Here is a 27,554-nt window from a genome sequence, read left to right as displayed (position 1 = left end):
CTCCAGTTTTACGTCAAAAACTAATGACAGCTCTTTACTTGGAAAACACCTCCGTTACAGAAGCCATTTTGGAGGCTACGTACGCACTGTCACCTATCTGAACTTCATGGAAGTATAGCAAAGGAAGCAGGAGTATTCCTTGATGTCCCACAACAAATTCCGTGTTTTCAACTGAAACTGGCCAAGGAGAAAAAGATGCTGAATTACATGCTTAACGTACCTCGTACATAATGTGAAGTGTAATAGTATCCTACATTCATATTCCGGAATAAATAAAAATGATATGCCTGCAGTGCTCCATGTTCGACATCGGATAAACAGGGAAGGCTCCACGTATCAGCAATACATAAATACATAAATACATACATACATAAATACATACATACATAAATACATAAATAGATACATACATACATACATACCCATTTGGAAGCGTAAAGAGGATTGTCAAACTACTCCACAGACCAACAAAATGGATCTGTCGAAAGAACTGGAGAAACATCCATACAGAAAAAAATTTGAAAAAAAAATAATTACCTAGAAACTACCCTCTGCCCCAAGAATACTGTACGTACTCGGTGGACGATCTATATCGTTCTCTATTGACTACGTGCAAAATATCATTGTGAAATTGATTACTGTGCATTGGCTGTTTTCAGCGTACGTTGTGCATTGCAGATTGAGTGAGTGATGTTTAATGAACATGTATTTCTGCGTAAGTGGGTGATAAGTAAACTGGAAGTAAAGTTTATTTCCAAATTCGCTATTAACTTTGTATAAAGGTCAATCATAAATTACAAAATGAACGTCTTTAATATATTAGAAATAAAAATAACTAATGTAGCACCCCCCCCCCCCAACAAACAAACACACACACACACACACACACACACACACACACACACACACACACACACACACACACACCGAAAAACATCACATATAACTGACACAACAAATGAAAAACACACTTGAAAACGGGAATAATATCCCGTAACGCATAGTGTAGCAAATCAAAGAACAAGACAACTGGCAGGAGTAAACGTTATTTTATAGTAAAACACATCATTAATATTTCACTTTGTCCCGTCGGCCATTTTGCCGATTCATCAAAAACTTCACTGAGATGAATTTGATTGGACAGTTTTAGTTTGGCGGCGAGGTCTGACTTCTTTTATTCGTGGTAATCCCACACCTGCCAACTCGTTCCGTTTAATGAAAGATCGATAGTAACATACTTGGCAACTGACACTAGGGGTAAGGACGAGGTGGTGTGAACACGATAGTGGTATAATGGTTGATGCGCCAACTTGGTGAAAGCTAACTGAAATTCACCTTTGCGGTGCTGAAACGCTATGTATATAAATTTTTTAGAGAAGACAAAAAACATGTTTCGTGCCAAAAATTTCACAGATGAACCGTTTCAGTGAAGGTGCTGATGCTAATGAGGTCATAAACGGTGTTCAGGCTATCTTGAGGTAAATGTTGTTTTAGAGATGTTGGTGTAAACATCGTCCATTTATATTAATGTACTACAGGCAACTGCAAGCTAATGTCTAACACGCCCAGAACAATCAGATGTTTCGTGCATAGTGGCTGCAACTTCAGCCAAACGGTCAAACCAACTGCTCTGCCGAGTGTATCGGTGTTGGGTTCATCAGCGCTTTATCTGGCTCCACAAAAAGAAACAGGGTTGCCACGCTAATGGCCCACACCTCCCCTTTAACAACTGCGGAAACATTGTTCAAATGCTCTCTGACGTCAGCTCCATAGTGTGGTGGGCCACCGTCATTCTGGAACCATAAAGAGTGCCTAACAGCTAGCAGGACATTTTCAGAAGTTTCCGGCATTACTGCAAAGAGAAAGATAGTAATTTTCTCCATCGAACGTTAGGCAAATGATGGGGTGCAATCATATGGTCGCGAATATCAACCCATAAGTTTAAGATGGTCTCTATCGATGCTGAAACCCACGAGATGCCTTACGATTTACTAACTTCCAGACTGTATTGCGGCTGTTGAACTGTAAACGTTGGCGTAAGGGAAGTTCGTATATCCGTTAAAGGGCTCCAAGAAAGGAAACGGTGCACTTGTGACATTTGTGTTGCATAATGTGTTTATCTAGTCTATAACTCTATAACAACTCTAGAAACTTCTATATGTAGTTTTTGGCGCTGTGTATAACATCACGATGAGGTCACATACTCCAGAGAATTTTTCCTGACAACGATGTGGTCCTTAAACATCGTAGGATTCGTAGTGGATGCATTTAAGCATGCACTTGAGGATTTTCTCTGTGTAAACAGATTTTTCGACGCAATAGTGCTTACAGTGTTCAAAACAAGACCAGAATTTAGCTGAGCGTGTGACCTCTGAACTTGTTAAAGGCATAAGCTAACATACCATTAACCGCAAAGCAGGGCGCCTGACAAGTGATACTACTTTACCACTGTGTTCATTTCACATGTAGTTCCCCAGTAAATCCATTTAAGACTCTCTTAAGACAGTGGTAGTGGAATACGTGTATTTCGTGAGAAAGGAATCTGCCAACTACCTCCAGTTCATGTTTTATTGAACTCACAGGTATTCACAATGGAGAGAGAGATAATTGGATATGTGCACGGAAACCGGGAGACGAAGCCCCTGGCTCACACGAAAATTTCTTTATAAAATGGAAGAAAGAAGAAAATTCAAAGGCAAGAATTACGCAGAGAAGAAAAAGTATATCTGGCTAAATAATGAACTGAGAAGAGATGATGAGCAAAGGAAAAAGAAACAGTAAACATTCACTATTAGTAATGCTACTTATTTAAACATGTAGCACCGTTACCGGTTTTACGTAGACAGGTTCATGTTGTTGTTGATAATGGTTGTGGGCTGCTTTTTTTTCCCTCCAGAAATTGTGTAAGCAAAAACAAGAAATACAACAAACATGAACGGGCGTCTGAAGATGAACCTGTCGCTTCGAAACGGGCAACGCGGTACAGACGTTTCAGTAGAGGTAATGTGTGAGATCTCGCGTTTGATGTACGTAGAACTCGTTGGAAATAGTAACATTCCGGTATTAAGGACGTTTTGGGGAATAGCCGCTGTGCAAAATAATTCAGTTTACAGTCGATCCGCCTGCACTTGACTCGTCTGATGATGAAGGAAGCTACAAACTCAGTTACCGAAGTTTTGCCTAACCCTTTCCAGCTCGATGGTCTTCTTGGACCCATTACAGTTTTTAGATATTTCTGCAATATCTACGAAAGCCCATTGTTTCCACATGGCACCACTGCATTCTAGTGCGTTGATTAGGTCACTAGATGGCAGCAGCAACAACAGGAGGAGTATTGGATCCGCATGGATCCGACAGGAAAAAACTGCACTAATTCAAAAAGTTTGAAATTGTTTAATGTGTTCCTGGAAGGACTTCAGTCAAAAATACTGTTAACATGTTTTTTCTCACGCGAAGTAAAATATGGACTCCCGAAAGAGCGCATAACTTCAAACTTTCAGTCAACAGAAATAAATAATTATCGTTTTCTAATAGAGCAAAGCTGTATACTTGCTTCATCGTATCTAGATAACTCACGAAACTGGATTGCTATTTGTCAATATTTACAATTAAAATTATTACGGAATAACCGACGTCTGTTTAAAATAGTGATTAGAAACAGATGGCACATTGGATTGCCACGTAAACATTGGTCAATGGTGCTCAAACAGCAATATTCACCATGCATTTCTTATTTTTTTATTTTTTTTTCTAAACAGCTTCACGGTAAAGATTGGCAGGAATTAACAATACTCTAGTCTTACTGACCGCTACTTTCGAATAACCTGTGAACGGTACATAGTACTTAGTCCATATTAAACGTAATCCAGAGTTCTTAACTACTTCGTGTACACTCTTCTCGAAAGAAGCTTCTTAATGCCCTTCAGTGTACTAATCGTTGATTTAAAACTTACTCAAAGCGATTTCTGTTGCGCTGATAGTATGCACGTAACCGTTCCACAAATAATTTCATTTAAACCTTGAAATAACGGAAGCAATGAATTAGGTATTGTGCATGACCATCGGAAGTAAATGCAGCAAGGTGAATGACAGATAATTATGAACAGGTTTCGAAGGAAGAAACAATATACATCTAGATCTCTTACTCGAAATCTAGCTTATTCCGCTTTCCTGGAAACGCAGAAGCAGTTTAATCATCGTTCCCAATTCAAGGAAGGTTGTAGTTTTGCAGAAAAGACTTCGACATAGCAGGACATTTCCGGTGTCCAGTCAAATCTGTTACGAAACAAGAAGTCCATTTATTTTATTTAAATTTTTTGCTATTCAGAGCTGAAGTATCACTAAACTAGTATAACTTAACAATAAATCCGGTAAAAGTCCTGTTCGCAGTAGATGACCTACTGTCACTTTTGTGAAGCGACATGTAGTATCTGGCTTTGAAACAGTTAAATTGCATCTGCAGTCATTTTGAAATACTTCACAAGATACTTGACCAATACCATTGTTTCTAGTTGAATCTATGAAAATGTACTGGAGTTTGACCATGGTACTTGATTTCCACAGGTAATGAACGGTATTCCCGGCCTGCGCTTCGTGCCAGAGGCCCCAAAGCGTCTGGCGAAAGGCGAGCAAGACTGCTTCTGCTCAGAAAAGGACGGTTGTCTTCCCTATGCCTTGATGGACAGCTCCTACTGCAGGAATGGTGAGGATGCAATGTTATTACCTCCAAAACTAACAAACAACCATAGTCATGTTTAATGATACGTAACACAGTTTTAATGGCAGATAACTGAACACACCCTGATATTTCACTATATACGTGGTTTGAACTACATTTTGGATAAGCCAAACACGGTTTAGATCTAACGGTTAGTAAGGGAAAAGTGTGCCAGCCCGGCTAGCCGGGCGGTCAACACCCTGTTTGCCGAGCGGGAAGGCCTGCCGGCCACCGGCTCGAATCCGCCTGGCGAATTAGTGTCGAGGTCCGGCGTGCTGGCCAGTCTGGATGGTTTTTAAGGCGGTTTGCCGTCTACCTCGGCGAATGCGGGCTGGTTCCTCTTATTCCGCCTCAGTTACACTGTGTCGGCTATTGCTGCGAAAGCACTGTTTCCACATACGCGTACACCATCACTGTACCACGCAAACATCTGGGCTTACACTGGCCTGGTATGAGACGTTACTAGGGTGGGGGGGGGGGGGGGAGGGGGGTTTGGTGTCCACTGGTGGCCGAACTGCACAATAACCCTGCATTCGTTGTGGAGCGGAAGGGGGTGGGTGGACTGCTGTGGTCTATTGTGGGATTGTGAACCACTGAGGACTAACGCAGGGATGAAGCCTCTCTATCGTTTCTAGGTCGCCAGTTCCATACAGTACAAGGGAAAAGTGTGCTTGGAGAACGTTGGTACAGTTTCTGTCATAATAAAGTTCCTTTAATTTTATAGGACTTGCTTGCATCTCCATGGCAGACGAAACACAAACTGAACGTTCTTCAGCTAACGTGAAGAAAAGGTACTTGAGATCAGTACATAAACGTTAAAATCGCACGTAGCTTTTAGCTGGCAACATTGTTTGAGGATTTGAATGGATAGAAGTCGCTGCAGTAAATTAGACTACTGAAATTTCTCCGCCCTGAAAATTTCGTGGTAGAAACATGCAGCAGTAGGCTGAAAGGGGTTTTTTCCCTTTTTAATCTGCAATCATCGAAAACAGGCGGATGATATCATATCCGCCGGTAAATGGCAAAGATTTGTCGATATTTGCTAATGTCCGTATAACAAAAATAGACTCAATTCTCTTATCCATCGAACTTCCATAATTTAGCTGGGTACCGGACAACAACACGTATTGTGGAAAATGAAAAGGACCTGTTTATGGCCTAAGCGACACAAGAGGTCACTTAGGAGGCAGACCATGTTTACAGGGTGAATCATAATTAATAGGTATACGATAATACGCTGTACAGTTACATTAATGTGATAATCTGTCAAAAGCGTTAATAACCACCTTCTGCAGAGTGGAATGTTGCCAAGCGTGCAGGAAAAGGGTAGCTGAGGTTTCGGAAAGCATCGATAGGCATGCTGAGGATCCATGGTGCGAATAGCCCGATCGACCTGGTCCCACAGTTTATAGATTGGATTTAATTCCGGGGAATTTGGTGGCCAATGGAGCATGGTAGACTCATTCTGGTGCTCTTCGAACCACGCAGGTACCATGCGAGCTCGGTGACAGACAGTATTATCCTGCCGGTAGATGTATCATGCCGAGCAAAAACAAACTGCATGTAAGGTTGGACGTGGTCTCAATGTCCGTTGTGCCTTCCAGCTTGACGAGGTCACCCAAGAAATGCCACAAAAACATTACACGGACCATAATGCTCCCTCCTCCATCCTATACCCTTCCGACGATTGTTCCTTTGACATTTCACGATGCGCACGCCAATGGCCACCTGACACTCTGTGGACGGCTTGTTGTGGTACTGGCGTACATTGATGAACAGCAGACAGCATGGGTGCATGGACCAGGCGCCTGTTGGTGAGGCCCGGAAGCAGGAGACACTGTTGCTAGCCCCTTGGTTCAAGGCAGGCAGCTGCTCAGTCATCACTCGTCTGCTCCCCCATCCACTTCTCTGCAGCTGTCGTCCACCCTTGTCATCCACGGCCTGTGGTACAACAGATGCCTCGCTCCAGTTTCGGATAGCGCCATTTTGATAAATAGGATATACTTCAAACGTAACGACAGTTGAACAGTTTAGAAAATTAGCCATTTGGCAGATCCATCCACCCTTGCCCTGAAAGCTAATGATCACGCCCTTTGGGACGACACGCACATAGATCCAATTCCGCTTAACGACGACGACAGCACTGCTTTCCGCGTCCCACCCGACACGCTTCATGTACCCTCCACTGCTAGGGTGCGAGTTAACGAGCACTTCGCTCTCATTTAAATGTGTGTCTAAAAGTGTGAGCCTTCAGGAATTGTGAAATGAACCCTGTTGTTGAGACCGTGTCCCACAAAGGGCACAGATTCACCACGAGATGGGGAAACTCACAGATGTGTGTTTTTTTTTAATCTCATTTTGTTCGTTTCCGTTCGTTGTATCTGCTCTCGGCAGACGTCGAAAGACACCCGTTCCAGTTCGTTGTTGAGCCATTAGCTCAGTTTTTTTTATTACAGAGGGCAGCTAACCCTCTGGCCGAACACGCTGAGCTACCGTGCCGGCAGGCCTAAGCGCTGTAGTAAGCGAGTGAGACAGACGAGAACCTACGTCATAAGGAAACCCAGTAGAAGCCGTTCGTGGCCAAGGAGACGTAGCAGTGTTAAATATGGCGGGCCTAAGATCGGTCATAAAGGGAAACATTTATGAAAACTATTTAATTCTGTAGTAATGCAAGGGATGAAGCCACAGTAATTTTAATCTGCCATCCTCCATAAAATTTCATGGATATCCCAATAAAACTGGAATATTGATCATATCTATAATATTTTAGGATTTACTGTTGAAGTGAAATTAACAAGTTTCGTAACAAAGACCTGAATGCTAAAATAGGAACGCCTTGGTCGATCTGAACGATCGACACTTCATGTATGAGGGTCACTCCAAAAGAAATACACACTATTTTTTTTAAATCTTTTATTCTACATGTTTGAAAGTTTTACAGCTTGTAGATACATCCTTTAGGAACAATATTTTCATTTCTCCGCATAATTTCCATCCCTCTCATCTGCCTTACGCCATCTTGGAACCAGCACCTGTATACCCGCACGGTAACATTCTGGACCAACCTGTTGGAGCCACTGTTGGGCAGCGTGCACAAGGGAGTCGTCATCTTCAAACACTTCCTTCCACTATCCCAACGTAGCGTGACAATTCGTTAACTCCCCGCACATTGTCGGAGTGTGAGCAGTACGAGGCCTGCCACTGCGAGGACAATTCTCAATAATTCCGTGCCCACTTTCATCACGTAACCTGCTTGCCCACCGACTACCTGTACTGCTATCGACAGCATCATCTCCACACACCTTTTTCAACCTCTTGTGGATGTTTCCCACTGTCTCCGTGTCACAGTACAGGAATTCTATGACAGCACGTTGCTTCTGACGAACGTCAAGTGTAGCAGCCATCTTCAAGACATGCTGTGACGGCGCCACTCACGGGAACAGGTTTAACTAACTTTGAAAACTAGCGGGAAGGATGTATCTACACGCTGTAAAACTTTCTTACATGCATAATAAAAACAGTACTTTTACAAAAATAGTGTGCATTTCTTTTGCAGTGAACCTCGTAGAAGCGCATCATTAAAATGACAAACGTTGTGAATATCAACTCTGTAAGTTTGTTTGTTTAAAAGAGATAGTAAATTTAAATTATCAGTATTTTCAGTTAAGCATCAGATCATCATTTCCTCCACACAACACATTGGAGGAGGACAGCACGACACCTTATTGAATCATTAGGTAATAGAATATTTGCTGCAAAGTTTAGTGCCTAATAGGTACTTTCGTTCTTTACTTACTTACCTACCAGAAAGCACATTGGTGCAAGGCTACTGGCCGTGACATTCAAAGTTAAGAAGGAAATTGAATTGGTTTTATGTAAAAGAATTTATCTTTTATTATACAATGTATATTATTGTTACTTTATGTAGAACGTGAAAGTGGTCAAGCTTTGATTATTTAAATACGTTAAAATGTAAAATAATGTAGCCAAACAGATGGACGGCTTTAGGAAAGGGAACTGCCCTAGTCAGTTAAGCGGCGATGTTCAGCACGCGGGAAACGCGGCTGGGGACGGACAGAGTGCTGGTGAAGGCGCGGTTAGGTTAGGTTACGTTTCGGCTGGAGACAGCAAAGGGTACAGTACGGATGGAGATACATAAGCGGACGGTCGGATTTTAGGTAGCTAGGAAGTGAAAACGACTTAGAAAATTTCGCGTTGTGTGATACCACGGCATTTAGTCTCTGATCGGTGAACAGCCGCTCGCCTGGTGTGAACTCCAACTTTTCGCATAGTTAACGAGGTGGAGTATCGAACTTGTATTTCGCGTTGAGATTGTGAATGATCGAACTGTGTCAAATGGATATGCGCTCGAGTGTAACAGTTATTCTAAATATGACCACATTCACCATTAGTTTGCTTACTGAATAAACATTATTCTAACCAAATCGGAACTGCGTGGCCTACACCATGAATGGCTCGGTAATTTAGTTCCCGATATTACTATTACTGTTGTTACATTTCATATTAACTTCATACAATTTCGCAAACTTGCCATCAACCAGACAATTTAACCAAAGGGTCACAATTGTCTAACTTAGGGCGTGTAATGCGACACGTGCGGTTCAACCCCTAGACGAGTTTCAGCCAAGACATTTCGACGATGAGGAACCACAAGTGAGCCCAATCATCTTTGGTATGCTAGCTCGCAACGGGTACTACCTCCCGTCTGTGACTGGTTATTATAAGTTGACGTCGAAGACAGGCGGTGCTCACATAAATGTGACTGGACGGTGTACAACACAAATGTACTCGAGACGTAAACTTTGACCAGTTCCCATGTAATTTCATCGAAGCCATAAATCAAGAAGAAATACAGTACTACTTCCACACGTTACATATTACAAATCACTGTCCAATCGTACTGCTGATAAAAAGTGTTCAGTTGTCGCCCTCGCATTCGGAGGCCGTACTGTACTAATCTCTGCTGAGATTAAGCATTCTTTCGAACGTTTTTTGATCTACTAGTAATTTTGACAACTATGTGCAATTCACTGCTCAAGTTCTTGTAACGTATCAACAAGATTGCTGCAGATTTCACTTTAAGGTAACCCTAGACAGGAAAACTCAGAAAACTGGTGTCTGATCTCAGAGAGCAAGGTACAAGCTGTCTCGACCTGTCAATCTTTCGACCATATTGGTGCATTAGATGTCATATCAGCAGTAAAATGTCCCTGTAGCCCATCATGTATGTACTCGAGAGTTTAATGTAATGCCAGAAAATATAAAAAATACAATATCCTCTAGGACTGTGTTCAGTGGTACCAGGATATATGTGGATACAGAGAGGCTGTAGTAGCTGCGATTCATTTGTCACGGTCATCGGCGATCAGATGCCGCTCACTAGAGTTGTCTGTGCACCCCCTGTCCTTCCTCTGCAGACAGTAACTGTGCCGAGTTTACAGTTTGCAAGATTCATTCTAGGCTACATCTATATCTACATGGATACTCTGTAAATCACACTTAAGTGCCTGGCAGAAGGTTCATCGAACCACGTTGACAATAATACTGATTCCAATCACGAACAGCGCGCGGAACAAATGAGCACCTATATCTTTCCGTGCAAGCTCTGACTTCACTTTTTTATTATGATGGTCGTTTCTTTCTATGTAGGTCGGCGTCAACAAAATATTTTCGCATTCAGAGAACAAAGTTGCTGATTGAAATTTCGTGAGAAGATTTCGCCGCTACGAAAAACGCCATGCACATCCCAAATCCTGTATCACGTCCGTGACACTCCGATATTTCGGGATAATACAAAACGTGCTGCTCTTCTTTAAACTTTCTCCATATACACAGTTAATCCTATCTTCTAAGGATCCTATACCGCACAGCAGTACTCCAGAAGAGGATGGACAAGCGTAGTGTAGGCAGTCTAGTAGATCTGTTGCATCTTCTAAGTGTTTCGCAAATAAAACGCGGTCTTCGGTTCGCCTCCCTAAAAGATTTCTGTGTGGTGTTCCCAATTTAAAGCGTTCGTAATTGTAATTCCTAGCTATTTAGATCAATTTAAGGTCTTTAAATTTCGCTTTTCTGTCTTGAAACCAAAGTTTAAAGGATTCGTTTTAGCACTCATGTGGATCACCTCACATTTTAATTTTTTTCGGTCAGTTGCCAATTTTCGCAGCATACAGATGTCTTTTGCAAAGAGTTTTGCAATTTGTTGTGATTTTCCGAAGAATTTACTTCACGATAAAAGACAGCATCAACTGCAAACAAGCTAAGGCGGCTCCTCGTGTTGTCTACTAAATCGTGTATCGACTATAGATAAGGAACATAAGAGGGCCTATAACACTAACTTTGGAAACGCCAGAAATGTCTTCCGTTTTACTCCATGACTTCGTCATTTACCACGAACTGTGACCACTCTGACAGGAAATCACGAATCCAGTCACATAACTGAGAAAGATATCCATTAGTCATGCAGTTTCACTACAAGCTGCTTGTGTGGTACAGTGCCACAAGCCTTCCGGATATCCAGAAATTCAGAATCAATTTGAAATCCCGTGTCAATAGCACTCGATACTTCGTTTGAGTAAAGAGCTAGTTGTGTTTCACAAGAACGATATTTTCTAAATCCGTGTTGATTGTGAGTCAGTAGACTGACTTCGAGGTAATACATAATATTGGAACACAACAAATGTCCCAAAATCCTGCAGCATATCGACGTTATTGATATTGGGCTGTAATTTAGTGGATTACTTCTACTGTGTTTTTTGTATATTGGTGTGCCCTGTGCAACTTCCCTGTCTTTCGTCCGGAGTGAGATTGTATATAATTGTTGACTATGGAGCTATCTCATCAGCATACTCTGAAAGGAAACTAATTGGTATACAGTCTTAACCGGAAGACGTGCTTTTGGTGACTGATTTAAGATGCTTCACCACTCAGAGGATATCTACTTCTAAGTTACGTTTGCAGCTGTTCTTGATTCTAATGGTGGAATATTCACTACGTCGTCTTTGGTGAAGGAATTTTGAGCGGCTGTGTTTAGTAACTTTGCTTTAGCAGCACTGTCGTTCATAGTATCTACATCGCAATCACGCAGAGAAGGCATGGATTGTGTCTTGCCACTAGCATACTTTACATACGACTACCGTCTCTCTGGATTTTCTGCCAGGTTTCGAGAAAAGTTTCGTTTAGGAAATTATTATAAGCCTCTCGCACCGAAGTCCATGCTAAATTTCGAGTTTACGTAAAAGATCGCCAGTCCTAGAGATTTCGCGTTTGTTTAAATTTGACACGAATTTTTCCTTGTTTCCGCAACAGTGTTCTGACCTGTAGGTATACGAAGGGAGTTCATCTGTCGTTTGATTTATTTGGTATAAATCTCGAAATTGCTGTGGATACTATTTCTTTGAATTCAAGCCAAATCTGGGTTACACTGACATCGCTATTTGGAACGACTGGAGATTCTCTCTCAGGAAGGAAGCAAGAGAATTCTTACCTACTTTTTTTGACTAGATATATTTTTCGTTTATTTATAGCCGTGCCCAAACGACGCGTACGTACTCCTGTTGAATAACGGCAGCCACTTCAGCGGGGCCGCATTGTGTGCCTACGGGAAGCTGAACGAACGCATCGACGGATTGTTGCTCGTGTTGGGCGCTTGGGAACATTCCCACGTCTGTAGAATATGTTCTGGTCACATACGTAACACAAACGCACTTAAATATCGACGAGTTTTTAGAGTAGCGGTGGCCGACCGAACCTTATCCAGAGAAGATCTTGGGGGCATATGTTCAGCCGAGGACCACTGGGAACAGTCGGTTGGCATCAGCACTAAGCTGACCAGTGCCTCTGGCAAGACAGCCACTGACGTCACGACACCATCGAGCACGGCTGCTCTGGCGACGTGAAAGAGTTGACTGGAAGGCAGAATGACGCTCTGTCATCTTCAGTGATGAGAGTAGGTTGTCTGTATACGAGTGATGGACGTTACATGTTTACGGCGTAGATGGGATGATTGGCCTATTGAGGAGTGCTGGTGCAGACGATAAACAGATCCCATCCCAGGCCTCACAACGTGGGAAGCCACCAGTTCCAACTCGCGGTCAAATCTGGTGTTTCTGCAGTGTAAAGGAACCAGTGTCTGTAAGATTGCTCAGGTTGTCACCCCAGTGCTACTGCCGTTTCCAAGGCACGAAAGTGATGTTAATTTTCAACTGGACGATGCACGTTCATATATGAACGCCATATAACGTGTTAACGCTGTAATGCTACTTCTCTGGCCTGCTAGAGCATCAGGTCTCTCTCCACTTAACCACTTCAGGGAAATTGTGAAACGGAAACATACTCCTGTTCCATAGACTGCAACAACCATTGCCGAATTGCATTAATAGGCGCAAACTGCTTTGGTCAGTCTATTGCAGGATGCCATTCGGAAGCTTTATTGTCGCTTGCGTGCAAGAATGCGAGCCTCCATTGTAGCTAGGGTGGGATACACTGCATACTGATGTAATCGTTCGGGCACCCTCCATTGGACCATTTTAGAAAGCATTCTGTGATTGGAGCTCAGTGATCGGTATAAAATGCTAAGAATCAGTAGAGAATCTTGATCGCCTTTTCACGTGTTTTATTTGTTAGCAAAGTGTTCCGGCCGTTTCCTCAGACAATCTTCAGGCTTTCGCTGCCATTACGGGTGCTGGTGACTGCAGGCGGAGCGAGATTAGTAGTAGTAGTAGTAGTAGTAGTAGTAGTAGTACGGTTGTCACTGTTGAACAAAACTTCTGCGGAACAGGTAGTTGCTAGCTACACTATGCCGCGCGGGGTAGCCGTGCGGTCTATTGGCGTCTTGTCACGGTTCGCGTGGCTGCCCCCATCGGAGGCTCGGTTCCTCCCTCGGGCGTCTAAGTTAGTTCAAGTTAGATCAAGTAGTGCGTAAGCCTAGGGACCGATGACCTCAGCAGTTTGGTCCCATAGTCCTTACGACAAATTTTCAAATTGCTAGTCACAGAGAGACCGCAAGCCATTTTAGAAGACTGTACTTCAGTGTATCCCAGCTGAGAAGCTACCATTTTTTTTTTAAGTAGTTAAAAGTTGATTGAGCAAATGCTGTGTGGTCATTATCAAAGCTTCTTTTTCTATGAGACAGCTCAGAAATGTCAGAAATAAAAAATGTTTCACTTACTTAGAATCATGATAATGCATAAAAGTGGTGTATTTCTCACTTTCACGATAGAAAAACGTACGTTCTGCTTACGGAGAAACAGAAATAACTGTAGCTATATACCTGAATGGTAAAAGATTATAGAGACATCCTCTGTTTCAAGGGTGAGCATGTTGATGACTGGATATATTTTTGTTTCGGTTTAAATTTTCAGTAAATTTGTAAATCATGCCTGTGAGCCAACATTAAATTGAGTAACCGTTTTTTATGTTTTCTGTCATTCCTTGTTCGCTTGTTTATTATTATTGCTGGTGGTGGTGGTGGTGGTGGTGGTGCGAAGTACGCAAATTTTTTCCCGCGTTTTCTGCATTTACGAACACATTTGACGTAAACACTTCACAATCACACTGTAAATAAAATAATACACAGTGAAATTAAAGTATTACGTGACTGATTTCAGGCACACAAGAGGGAAGTTGTTATAAAGCAAAGACGCTGGTAGGTTTAAATTATTTATCCTCCAATTATGTAGCGCTAAAGATACGAGGTCATATAGTTCAGATTGTCAGTAAATTAAAAAAAAATGTTCATTAGCAACAAATCGAAAGTAACATAAGTTACAAGCCAAAAGAACGATTAACTGTGTGTAATATTCACTAAAAAGGATTTCGACCATTTTTAATTTGTAATTTGAATGAAATACAGGTGAGTGAAAAAATAGTTCGGTAGGCCTGAAGCGAGCTTTGCTTGCGCCTGAAGCTTACTCGGTGTTAACTATCACACTCTGGGTCCCTGAATTCAGTTACTTCATACGTTACAAATGTTTGACTGGCATCTGTATTAAGTCATTGCTGGTGAAAATAGTACTCCTTCCGGGTGGAGCTGCTAACAAGTGATCTTGTTATGGATCTTGTAGGTGAGAAATGTGGCAAACAAAAAAACTGCTTGATACTGACAGTATGAAAGCAGCCCTTGTTAAGGAAGGTGGCCACGCAACGAATGTATTAGTAAGTAACAAATCTTGAACACCTGCATAGCATGTTCTCGAGCTACGAAACCGTGACAGGCAGGGAGCACCATCCTATCAGCGAAATAATGCTAGAGGTTCCGAGAGCCAAATGTTGTTTCAAACTCGTGTCAAGGATTGGCTGTCCAATCCATCATCCAAGCACACTATTATTAGCTTCAGGGGGTTTGTAGTAGTTATTGCTAGATATTTTACATAGCAACATACTATCGGAAAAAGCCGACTTACATTTTAAAACTAAAACTAAACACATCTTTTTAATTAGGATGGTAATACTCGTTAGTTACTTAAACTCCATTGCGATTACTGCGTAAATTGTCTATATACGCGTCATGTCCGAACGCATTCAGTCAGTAATACTAGATAAGTCTCACAAAGCACCATCTGAAGGAAACGACCTTGGTACCCAGGCTGAAGTCTTTCCCTGAAATGTTGCACAGGGATGATCTCAGGTGGCACCTTCAGAATATGCTGGCTCACCAGCGTGTTGACAACGTTTCCTCATCGCGAATGATCAGACGCGCGTCTTCAAAGAACTCCACCAAGAAAATGATACAGGAACCTAATCCATTAGGAGGGAGAAAGTGTATCGTCCAAGTAAACAAATGCGATGAACTTTACCCGTATATTGCTGCACGAGGTGAGAGGAAATTTCACGGGAACGAGTGACATGAAGGTTTGTGTAATAATAATACAGCTATTTTGACTTAAAAAACCCGAAAATTGACGCTTGGGTAGATTTTGTTTTCAGAATGAGATTTCCACTCGGCAGTGGAGTGTGCGCTGATATGAAACTTCCTGGCAGATTAAAACTGTGTGACGGACCGAGACGCTAACTCGGGACCTTTGCCTTTCGCGGGCAAGTGCTCTTCCATCAAAGCTACCCCACATTGGACAGGAAACTTTGTTGGTCTCAGCATGTCTCTTATTTGGCGGCCCATTGTACACGTTCCCTTAATGTCCTCAGAGTTCTTAGTGGTTCATCTTGGGGAGCGGATCGCACTGTCCTGCTTCGCCTGTATCGGTCCATAGTCCGATCGAAGCTGGATTATGGGAGCTTCTTCTACTCGTCTGCTCGGCCATCCCTCTTACGCCGTCTCAACTCCATCCACCATCGGGGGTTACGTCTTGCGACCGGAGCCTTCTACACTAGTCCTGTCGAGAGTCTTTATGCTGAAGCTGCCGAATTACCATTGACTACCGGTGCGACGTACTGCTGTGTCGGTATGCCTGCCGGCTGTTGTCTATGCCCGACCACCCCTCTTACCAGTCCTTCTTCGCAGATTCTCTCGACCGTCAGTACGGGTTGTATGTGCCTGTCCTGCTGCCCCCTGGAGTCCGCTTCCGTCGCCTGCTTCGACAATTGGATTTTGCCCTCCCTACTACCTTCAGAGAGGGTGAGAGCCCGACACCACCTTGGCTCCAGTCTCCGGTTCTTATTTATCTCGACCTCAGCTCACTCCCGAGGGAGGGTACTCCGGCTGCAGTGTATTGCTCACGGTTTGTCGAACTTCGTGCTCGACTTGCCGGTCACACCTTTATTTACACCGATGGCTCCAAAACTGACGATGGTGTCGCCTGTGTCGTTGTCGTCGGGGCCGCCACCTTTAAATACCGGCTCCTCGACCAATGTTCCAGCTTTACGGCCGAGCTTTTTGCTCTCCATCAGGCCGTTCAGTGTGCCCGCCGCCACCGCCATTCATCGTATGTACTCTGCTCTGATTCACTCGGTGCTCTTCAGAGCCTTTGAGCTCCCTATCCGGTCCATCCCTTGGTGCAACGGATCCAGCAGTCCCTCCATTCTTTCGCTGATAATGGTTCTCCTGTCAGCTTTCTGTGGGTTCCCGGACATGTAGGAGTGCCTGGGAATGAGGCTGCAGATGCTGCAGCCAAGGCTGCAGTCCTCCTGCCTCGGCCAGCCTCCCATTGTGTCCCGTCATCTGACGTTTGTGGGGATGTTTGTAAGAGGCTTGTGTCGTTGTGGTGGGATGCTTGGTCATCCCTCCAAGGAAACAAGCTCCGGGCAGTAAAACCGCTCCCAACTGCTTGGGCAACCTCCTCCCGACCATCTCGGCGAGAAGAGGTCCTTCTGACCAGGTTGTGGATTGGGCATTGCCAGTTTAGCCACCGCTACCTTCTCTCCGGTGACCCAGCCCCGCAGTGCCCTTGTGCTCAAGCATTAACAGTGCGCCATGTTTTATTGTCGTGTCCCCGCTTTACTCAATCTCGTGTTGTCCTGTCCCTGCCATCTACTTTACTGGATATTTTAGCTGATGACGCTCGAGCAGCTGCTCGTGTTCTGCGTTTTATAACTTTGACTGGCTTGTCCAAAGACATCTAACTTTTTTACTTATTTTATCTGCATCTTTGTCAGGACTTTCTGGTGTCCCCCCCCCCCTCCCCTTGAGTTTTACTAGATTCCATGTGCTCTAACAACTGTGACTGGGCGCAAATGACCTCAGTAGTTGAGCGCCCTTAAACCCCACAAAAAAAAAAATCAAAGTTACCCAAGCACGACTCACTCCTCGTCCTCACAGCTAGTTCCGCAAGGTTCGCAGGAGAGTTCTGAAGGTAGGAGGCGAGGTACAGGCAGAAGTAAAGCTGTGAGGACGACACACACACACACACACACACACACACACACACACACACACACACACACACACACACCCTAGCTCTGCTTCTCTTATTATTAGTCATATAAAATATATGACTTGCACAAGTCTATTTTCCCTGAAATATATGAACTAACCGTTTCTACCCACGGAACCGTAGGCAGAACTCTCTATGCTGATCCCCGGTTAAAATTCCCAAGAGTGTATAGTAATGTCAGATAAACTGAACAGTCCTGTAGGCTCACAGCTAAGTCCATATACACAGATACCATAAGGGTGGGCGGAAACAAACATTGAATGATAAGCATGTGTGATACAGAACTCATCCACTAAGTATAAATCGAACTTTTGCTACTGTCCACTGTCCTTTGTTTGTTTGTGTGTGTGTGTGTGTGTGTGTGTGTGTGTGTGTGTGTGTGTGCGTGTGTGTGTGTGTGTGTGTGTGTGTGCGTGTGTGTGTGTGTGTGTGTGTGTGTGTGTGTACGATTTACTCCCTATTACTTAAATAATGTAATTTGTACATACAAATATTATATCGTCGGTATGGCTTCATATAACTTCCTTTCGACAACTGATGATGATGATCGATATCTTTCTGCATGGACTGAAGAGATTCAATAAAATTTTTCTTCTGGGGTAACCAGAATATTACAATGAGCCATAAAATAACAGTAGAACCATTTGTCTTTGTGTTTTACAGGAGCTCCACTCGTGGTGTCTGGACCGCATTTCCTGAAAGCTGACGAGGATATACGGGCCGTTGTTCATGGCTTGAATCCAGTACCCGAGAAGCACGAGTCCTATCTCGTAATCCACGAGGTGAGCTAACCTATTTCTCAGTTCAGCTGCTGCATTTATTTTACTACAACACTCGGTTATCAGATAAGTCGCTGAAGTCGCAGTACGTACTGCTCAGGAGTTTCGCACTTTATTTCTTTCCTGGGAACTAAGACATAGGAAATACGAGATAGCAGTCTTCGCCCGGCAATAGGGACAGATCGTAATACATGCAAAGGATGACTCAACAGCTCAGTGTTTTGGTGGACGTGGTTCCACACACAACTATCAAGACATCCCCGGTACCCTCAAACTGAACGTGGCTCTCCATGTTCTAAGAATATGCTCAGATTTAACGTAAAGTTACGAAAAATTGTCCTAAAAGTAGTAAAAAATGGTCTTCACATTGCGAAAAAGGATATTACCGTTCTCTTCGACATAACACTTCGTTTCTGAGAATTTACGTTTTGACTGTAGTAGAAGTGGAAAAGAAGACAATCGAAGCGTTAGATATGTTGTGCTAAATAAAGAAGTGATCTTGGTGGACTGATAACAAATGAGGTGGTTCTCCGCAGAATCAGTGAAGAAAGAAATTCATGGGAAACACTGACAAGAGGAAAGTCCAGTACGATAGGACATTTTGAGACACAGGAAGTACCTTCCGTGGTACGAAGAGGAGATGCAGAGGCTAAAATCTGTAGCGGAAGTTGAAGATTGGAATGTTATAATCTTCAGTCCAAAGATACGTTTGATGGAGTTCTCCATGCTAGTCTAGCCTGTGGAAGCCTCAAAATCTTCAAATAACTACTGCGACTTACAGCCTTTTGATAGTGATTACTTTATTCATGCCTTGGTCTTCCTCCACAGTTTTTACCCCGCACATTTCCCTCAGACACTAAATTGGTGATCCCATGACCTCTCAGAATGTGTCCTATTAACCGAATCCCTTCTTTAAGTCGTGCTACAAATTTCTTTCCTCCACTATTCAACACCTCCGCGTTAGTTACGTGACCTAATCTTTAGCATTATTCTGTAGCACCACATTCCAAAAGCTTCTGTTTTCTTCTTGTCTATCCATCGGCCATGTTTCACTTCCGTACGTGGTTACACTCCAGAAAAATACCTTCGCAAAAGATTTTTTAACACTTGAGTCTGTATTCGATGTTAACAAATGTTTGTTCTTCAGAAACGCTTTCCTTGCCATAGCCAGTACACATTTTATATCCTCTCTACTTCTGCCACCATCAGTTATTTTGCTGCCCAAATAGCAAGACCTACCTTCTACTTAATCGAACAGATAATGGAGCAAGTTGGGTGTAAGGCCTAAAATGAGATGAAGAGGTTGCCATAGGAGAGGAAGTCGTGGCGGAGTGCATGAAGTCAATCAGAAGACTGATGCAACCGAAAAAGTTGGATGAAAATTTGATGATTTAAGTCTGCACAGTAGCGGGTCGTAGGTATACATTCTGGATGTCACACATTTTTAAATTCAGATAAATATCAGACTGCGAAATTAATAGCATTTGTAGTATAACAAAATTCTCAATATATTTATAAAGCTTCAGCTGCTCTCAGTAATAATAATAATAATAATAATAATAATAATATGCATAACTTGTCTGAAAAAAGGAAGAATTGTTTTTGTGTATTTTTGTTTTTTAATAATTAAGTATAGTTTACAGTTTATGCTGTGAACGAAATAATGTTTAAGCTCTCGCTAATCTCTGTTTCGTATCTTTTTGTAAATTGGAGTTTTCGTGCTTCTGTATTTTTCAGCAAAATGGAAAAGATCGGTAATTCATGTATTAGGTAACAATCGACTTCCAAGCTGAAAATCTGGCATTTTTACGTTGCACCCACACATCTACTTACACTTATTATATACTTCTTTGTTAAATGTTCACTCTTATTCAGGCTTATTTGATTTCGTCACTTTCTCATACAACCGAACTGGTCTGGAAGACCCTAATTCCTTTGCGGCTAACTTTTCCTGCTAACTTTCTTTCCTGATAGAACTTAATACACGTTCAACCGAGTTCGTGTTGACACTGCACAGGAAATCTGATTGCTGCACAGTAAACAACCAGCTCCAAACACAAATTGCCACTTGTGGAAATTATCAAATTCAAGTAGCACTTTCTACCAACAACGTCAATTCACTGGAATACAAATAAGGCGCTTAGAGACGAAGGGCCAAAAGCACACCGTCTTTGATCCCCAATTTTAAATGGATGTCAGAGAAACCAGTGAGACAGCTTTCCGTCAATGCTGAGATATACGTACAATGTGGGCCTACAGTACAGATAAACTCGACCCACCAAAATCAACGGATGTCAGAAGCATGAGTAAGTGCCACAGTCTCCCAATCGACAATGATGTACTTCATGGTTCTCAGCTCCACAAATGGATTACTGTGCGACAAAATTCAAAACTTAATATACTATATGTATGCGTTTCTCCCCCCACCCCCCCAACCCAACCCAAAACACACAAACACACACACACACACACACACACACACACACACACACACACACACACACACACACACGTCCCATCAAACCTTAACGGTCGCGGCAAAACACGTGACCCCATACCAACTTCTGAAATCTAACTTCATTTGTCCTGTGATTTCTTTCACTCAAGTATTGGAGTCGAAGACGATGTGCTTTTGACCATTATGGGTAGATAGTACTACTTGAATTTAATAATTTCCGCAAACGGCATTTCGTGTTTGCAGTTGGTTGTTTACTGTGCAGGAATCGGCTTTCCTGTACAGTGCCACCATGAACTCTGTTGAAACTATATTAAGCGCTAACAGGAGAGAAACTTGCCAGGAAAAGTTTGCTGCAAAGGAAGCAGGGCCCCCCAGATCAGATTCTTTATATGAAATGTGACGAAATCAAATAAGCATGCCTACAAGCGAACGTATACAGTATAATTATATCCCACAAAACAAGTTTTTCTATCAGTATAACTATAACATGTACTGATGTCCGATATAATTTTACTCTGTAGTGAGTGAACTGGCATAAATTTGGAGTGTGCTACTGCCTAGTGGCATTTATACCAAGCGAATGTGGATTAAATTTTGCTGCAGTGTGCTTCCACCTGGTGACATTGGTGTAAACTTGTAGTTGAGTACTAAGAGCTAACAGTGTACGCTGTGAATCGTGCACATTGTTTATCAAATCTGTATGTATTTGGCCCGTAAGGCAATTACGTCACGCCAGTTGCGTATGCGGAGAAGCTCCTTAAAAGGTGCACAAGTTAAGGTGTGTTCGCAACCCCGGTGCCAAGTTTCACCGAATCTAGAGGAGCAATGTAGCACAGCGCAGTAGACTTAGTGTTGTGTAGCCGGCTGCGGTGGCCAAGCGGTTCTAAGCGCTTTAGTCCGGAAGTGCGCGACTGCTACGGTCGCAGGTTCGAATCCTGCCTCGGGCATGGATGTGTGTGATGTCCTTAGGTTAGTTAGGTTTAAGTAGTTCGAAGTTCTAGGGGACTGATGACCTCAGATGTTAAGTCCCATAGTGCTCAGAGCCATTTGAACCATTTAGTGCCGTGTATTTTAGATCACTGCATGTACATTACGTTTAACAGTATTCAAAGAAAAATAATGAAGGAATCCGCAAGGTGTCAAGAATCAGAGTGTACACGTGCTCTTACAAACAGCCACCGCTGCTTCTGAACTAATACACTCCTGGAAATTGAAATAAGAACACCGTGAATTCATTGTCCCAGGAAGGGGAAACTTTGACACATTCCTGGGGTCAGATACATCACATGATCACACTGACAGAACCACAGGCACATAGACACAGGCAACAGAGCATGCACAATGTCGGCACTAGTACAGTGTATATCCACCTTTCGCAGCAATGCAGGCTGCTATTCTCCCATGGAGACGATCGTAGAGATGCTGGATGTAGTCCTGTGGAACGGCTTGCCATGCCATTTCCACCTGGCGCCTCAGTTGGACCAGCGTTCGTGCTGGACGTGCAGACCGCGTGAGACGACGCTTCATCCAGTCCCAAACATGCTCAATGGGGGACAGATCCGGAGATCTTGCTGGCCAGGGTAGTTGACTTACACCTTCTAGAGCACGTTGGGTGGCACGGGATACATGCGGACGTGCATTGTCCTGTTGGAACAGCAAGTTCCCTTGCCGGTCTAGGGATGGTAGAACGATGGGTTCGATGACGGTTTGGATGTACCGTGCACTATTCAGTGTCCCCTCGACGATCACCAGTGGTGTACGGCCAGTGTAGGAGATCGCTGCCCACACCATGATGCCGGGTGTTGGCCCTGTGTGCCTCGGTCGTATGCATTCCTGGTTGTGGCGCTCACCTGCACGGCGCCAAACACGCATACGACCATCATTGGCACCAAGGCAGAAGCGACTCTCATCGCTGAAGACGACACGTCTCCATTCGTCCCTCCATTCACGCCTGTCGCGACACCACTGGAGGCGGGCTGCACGATGTTGGGGCGTGAGCGGAAGACGGCCTAACGGTGTGCGGGACCGTAGCCCAGCTTCATGGAGACGGTTGCGAATGGTCCTCGCCGATACCCCAGGAGCAACAGTGTCCCTAATTTGCTGGGAAGTGGCGGTGCGGTCCCCTACGGCACTGCGTAGGATCCTACGGTCTTGGCGTGCATCCGTGCGTCGCTGCGGTCCGGTCCCAGGTCGACGGGCATGTGCACCTTCCGCCGACCACTGGCGACAACATCGATGTACTGTGGAGACCTCACGCCCCACGTGTTGAACAATTCGGCGGTACGTCCACCCGGCCTCCCGCATGCCCACTATACGCCCTCGCTCAAAGTCCGTCAACTGCACATACGGTTCACGTCCACGCTGTCGCGGCATGCTACCAGTGTTAAAGACTGCGATGGAGCTCTGTATGTCACGGCAAACTGGCTGACACTGACGGCGGCGGTGCACAAATGCTGCGCAGCTAGCGCCATTCGACGGCCAACACCGCGGTTCCTGGTGTGTCCGCTGTGCCGTGCGTGTGATCATTGCTTGTACAGCCCTCTCGCAGTGTCCGGAGTAAGTATGGTGGGTCTGACACACCGGTGTCAATGTGTTCTTTTTTCCATTTCCAGGAGTGTATTTCAGACACCATATTAACTCTCATTGGTTCATTGATCCTACACTGTATTTGGAATGCTGCCAGATATACGACACGATTTGAAAATCGTGGCACATAGACTAATACTTGCATCGCTGTTGTGTAATTAACTTCGTAAGAGTACTCATCCGCACATTCTGTGTACTTTGCAGTCACATTTTCGATGAGAATGAAGTATTTGCGTCTGTTAAATAAACTTCTTGTACTGCCTCCTAGTGAGGATAAGTAATACATAATACAAGGTCTTGGCTCTGATAACGTCTGTTCTATTTTTGCAGAGAATGGGCGTCCCAATAGCTGGTAAATCGCGTTTCCAATTCAACGTCAAAGTACATGCGACAGGTGGATACAGGTACATGAACGCGCTGGAAGGAAAAGTGATACCCATTATTTGGCTTGAAAGGGTAAGATCCAATACTATGTAATATAAATCCTAAGTGTTGTGTATCTGATCCTAAAACTGAAAAGAAACTTCACAATTAACATTTGGTCCAGCTGAATTTTGGGCTGACTCGTCTCCTAAAGAGAGAGAGAGAGAGAGAGAGAGAGAGAGAGAGAGAGAGAGAGAGAGAGAGAAATAAATAACATCCCTGCGCGTAAAATTTGAAAAATGTGGGAAATGACTGGAGCTTCAGATTGATAGTATGTTTACCTCTCTGTCTTCTTAATGTTAATAGTAACAATAGTTACAGCAATCGGCTAGTAACTTTCATAATACCGCTTGTTTGTAAAAGAAAGTTAACATGTCTTCCGATCTGTGAATACAGAGGGATTTGTCTGGCAAGAACTCAAGAATCAAACGACGCTAGTTTTCAGAAGTTGGTATAGGGTCACGTGTTTTGCCGCTACTGTTAAGTTTTAGTGGGACGCGTGAGAGGGGAAGGATGGAGGAGAGAAGCGCCATGAGAAAAAATGACGTCCCACGAATGGGACGACCGGAGCAAGAGCGCCCGGGTAATTTATTCAGCGGTATGCATTACCACTGGTATTCAGGCCTCTTACAATGTTACGGCTAGTTAGGTACAACTGAGGATTTTCCATCCGAATGCTTCGTGATTCGTAGTCCGGAAATCAGACGATATCTCTTTGTGACGTTGACTACATGTGACTACATGTGGCTAGGTGGTCCATTATGTGATTTAAAACAGGTTCTTCAGTGATTCTTCAATTTTTTTAATGTTTTACCAGCGTTTCCCGAAGTTGGCGAACATAATTTTCATAATTACGTCAGCCTTTCTTTCTGATTAATTACACATGGCTGCAGCCAGGGTTCCTCGCAGCTCATAGATCTCCACATCGTGTTCTTAACTTTTGGATGTTCGGTAGCTTTTCGAGAAGGCCCTGCACTGCTACTTCCATATCTCAGTTTTGTTTAGATGATTGTGTAAGGCAACTTCCAATTCTTCGCTAGTAAATTTATGTGAATTAACTGGCATACCTTTGTGAATCTAGCCACGTGGGTGCATGAATGCAAGTTGCTAACCAGATCCTCGTAGCAAACCCGTATCTCTCTTCGACGTTTCCATTCTTGTAGTACAAAAAGGTTAGTCATTTCTATGATAAATAAGGAAGACCCCTGATGGTCAGCCTGATCCATAGTGCCACTAGTGGGCATTGAAGCTTACATGAGAGGTGTGGGCAGTAGCGATTTCTAAAATTAATAAAATTTTTAGACGAAGTAATAGGTAAGTATTTGTTATTGTATGCTCCAACTTGCTGTAACTCGGCTTTATAAATTTCATGACTTAAAATTACTTCCCTGCCTTATAGATCATAATTATTGTGGAATCGTTGAATGGTTAAAAAATATTACTACTAACAGAAATACAACGGTGAGCGGTTGGTATAAAAAGGTTAACTACCTCAGTGTTAAACAAATTGCGCATGAAATGAGCATTTCATTATCCTTGTACTTCTGTCCCACTCAGGGGCGATGAGATTGATTTAATATACAGGGTGGTCCATTGATAGTGTTGTTGTTGTGGTCTTCAGTCCTGAGACTGGTTTGATGCAGCTCTCCATGCTACTCTATCCAGTGGAAGTTTCTTCATCTCCCAGTACCTACTGCAGCCTACATCCTTCTGAATCTGCTTAGTGCATTCATCTCTTGGTCTCCCTCTACGATTTTTACCCTCCACGCTGCCTTCCAATACTAAATTGGTGATCCCTCGATGTCTCAGAACATGTCCTACCAACCGAGCCCTTCTTCTAGTGAAGTTGTGCCACAAGCTCCTCTTGTGGGGCGGCGGGTGGAATGATTTTGTTTTATATTATATGTTTTGTAATGTAGATGCATTTCCCTGCCGATGCACCATTTGTGGGGCGGCTGGTGGAATTGTGGAATGTAATGTAGAAAAGATGCATTTCCCGGCCGATTAGCACCAATTGTTGGGCGGCTGGTGGAATTTGTTGTTATTTAAATGTTCCTTTTATTTATTTAATGCTGTTTGCCGTTCTCAACACTGGCTCTCTAACTACAATATTGGCAACCAGAAAGTGATTAGCAAAACGTGAAGCCTGTAATTAGAACTCCTAATGCCCACTTCATCTGAGAAATACACTTATAGCTCTGAGGAATTACGAGATTGTCTGGGATTCATAATCAAAAACGATTCTCTCTAAAATGTTCACTATATTCTGGAAGTCACAGACCAAAAAAGAATCCACACAATCCAACTACCAGAGAAGTTCAGAGTCTAATGCGCTGATGCAACTATAACTGTTCAAATTAAATGTTTAAGTGAATGCTCGCCATAATTTGATGATAATGCTCATCAAACGCCACGCTAAATAATGGTAGAATGTTTGTCCCGCGGCGGCACGTGAAAATAAGACATACGCAAACTGAAGATAGATCATTGTCATCCCAGAATTAACACTTCACTCGAAAACGATTTCATGGTTACGCGTATCCCGAGTAACTTACTACGGCATCCGAGGCTGTTTATAGCAATGATACCGATGCGACGCGACTCCCGGCACAGATGTTGCGCTAATCAGCGTCTGGAGAGAACTGGGGCCTTTTTCCTCGCGCAGCGTTCTTATATATAAAGCCGCGGTGCGGACGGCTAAGGGAACGCCTAATCAAATCGGCTCTCCCGACTAGCCGCTGGGCTAGTAATGCACCACTTTGTTACCTAATAAGTCATAGCTTCCTTTGCTGATGGCCGATGAAGCTCTCAATTTAAATGTGCAATCAGCACACAGGTAAGTAATCATAATAAAAGTCTGACGTGGCTAAGTCAAATATTTTGGGCGAGAGAATTAATTTAATTACACTAGACGCAGTAGACGAGCTCTGCACTTGCTCTTTGGAAATACGCTATAGCTATAGTTTTATAGTTCTGTTGAAACTTCTCACATCTTTATAATTATAGCGGATCTCCCTTCTACTTAAATTTAAACATCCTAGCTCTATTTATTCGCCTACTTAGTCTATCTTGCTTCCTTAATTTCTAAGTCAAAACAAGAAAATCATGAATTTCAACTAAAATTTTAATTTGTGAGATCCAGAATACTGTTTCTAGTAAATTATTATGAAAAAGGAATCTAAATATAAATTTTTAAGTTTCTAGCTCTTTTCTGGTGCGCCAATGATTTTTACAGAAAAACATCCAAATTTCGAAAGTGGTTAAAGTTATTGAACTGATATTCAACACATATTGATTTAGTATTACTCCTGACATGCTAGAGCTGTTTCAGGTTATTTACTTGATTTTTAAAGTATTGCGCAACATTTATGACGTCAGAGCTGGGTTGGCACACAATGGAAAGACTGATGTGAATTTTATACAGCGTGAGTAGGCTGCCTCTCTACACTCTTCTCCCCAATTCTATTCAATGCCTCCTCATTAGTTATGTGATCTACCCAGCTAATCTTCAGCATTCTTCTGTAGCACCACATTTCGAAAGCTTCTATTCTCTTCTTGTCTAAACTATTTATCGTCCATGTTTCACTTCCATACATGGCTACCTCCATTCAATGACTTTCAGAAACGACTTCCTGACACTTAAATCTATACTCGATGTTAACAAATTCCTCTTCTTCAGAAACGCTTTCCTTACCATTGCCAGTCTACATTTGATATCCTCTCTACTTCGACCATCATCAGTTATT

The 27,554-nt window shown here is 43.2% G+C and overlaps 1 protein-coding gene across 1 annotated transcript in view; it reads left to right on the top strand.

The window, feature by feature from the left end:
• The window catches only part of LOC126203155 (lysosome membrane protein 2-like), a 426,168-nt gene that overhangs the window by 393,210 nt on the left and 5,404 nt on the right, over positions 1–27,554 (top strand). Inside the window, exons 8-10 of the mRNA XM_049937397.1 lie at positions 4,564–4,702; positions 18,226–18,344; positions 23,716–23,841. Of these exons, the coding sequence (XP_049793354.1) occupies positions 4,564–4,702; positions 18,226–18,344; positions 23,716–23,841 (384 nt within the window). The remainder of the gene's footprint in view (positions 1–4,563; positions 4,703–18,225; positions 18,345–23,715; positions 23,842–27,554) is intronic.

This window comes from Schistocerca nitens, chromosome 9, assembly GCF_023898315.1.
Source record: "Schistocerca nitens isolate TAMUIC-IGC-003100 chromosome 9, iqSchNite1.1, whole genome shotgun sequence".
Classification (NCBI taxonomy): Eukaryota; Metazoa; Arthropoda; class Insecta; order Orthoptera; family Acrididae; genus Schistocerca; species Schistocerca nitens.
The sequence above is the reverse complement of the archived record's forward strand: the minus strand, read 5'-3'. Positions and strand labels throughout refer to the sequence as shown.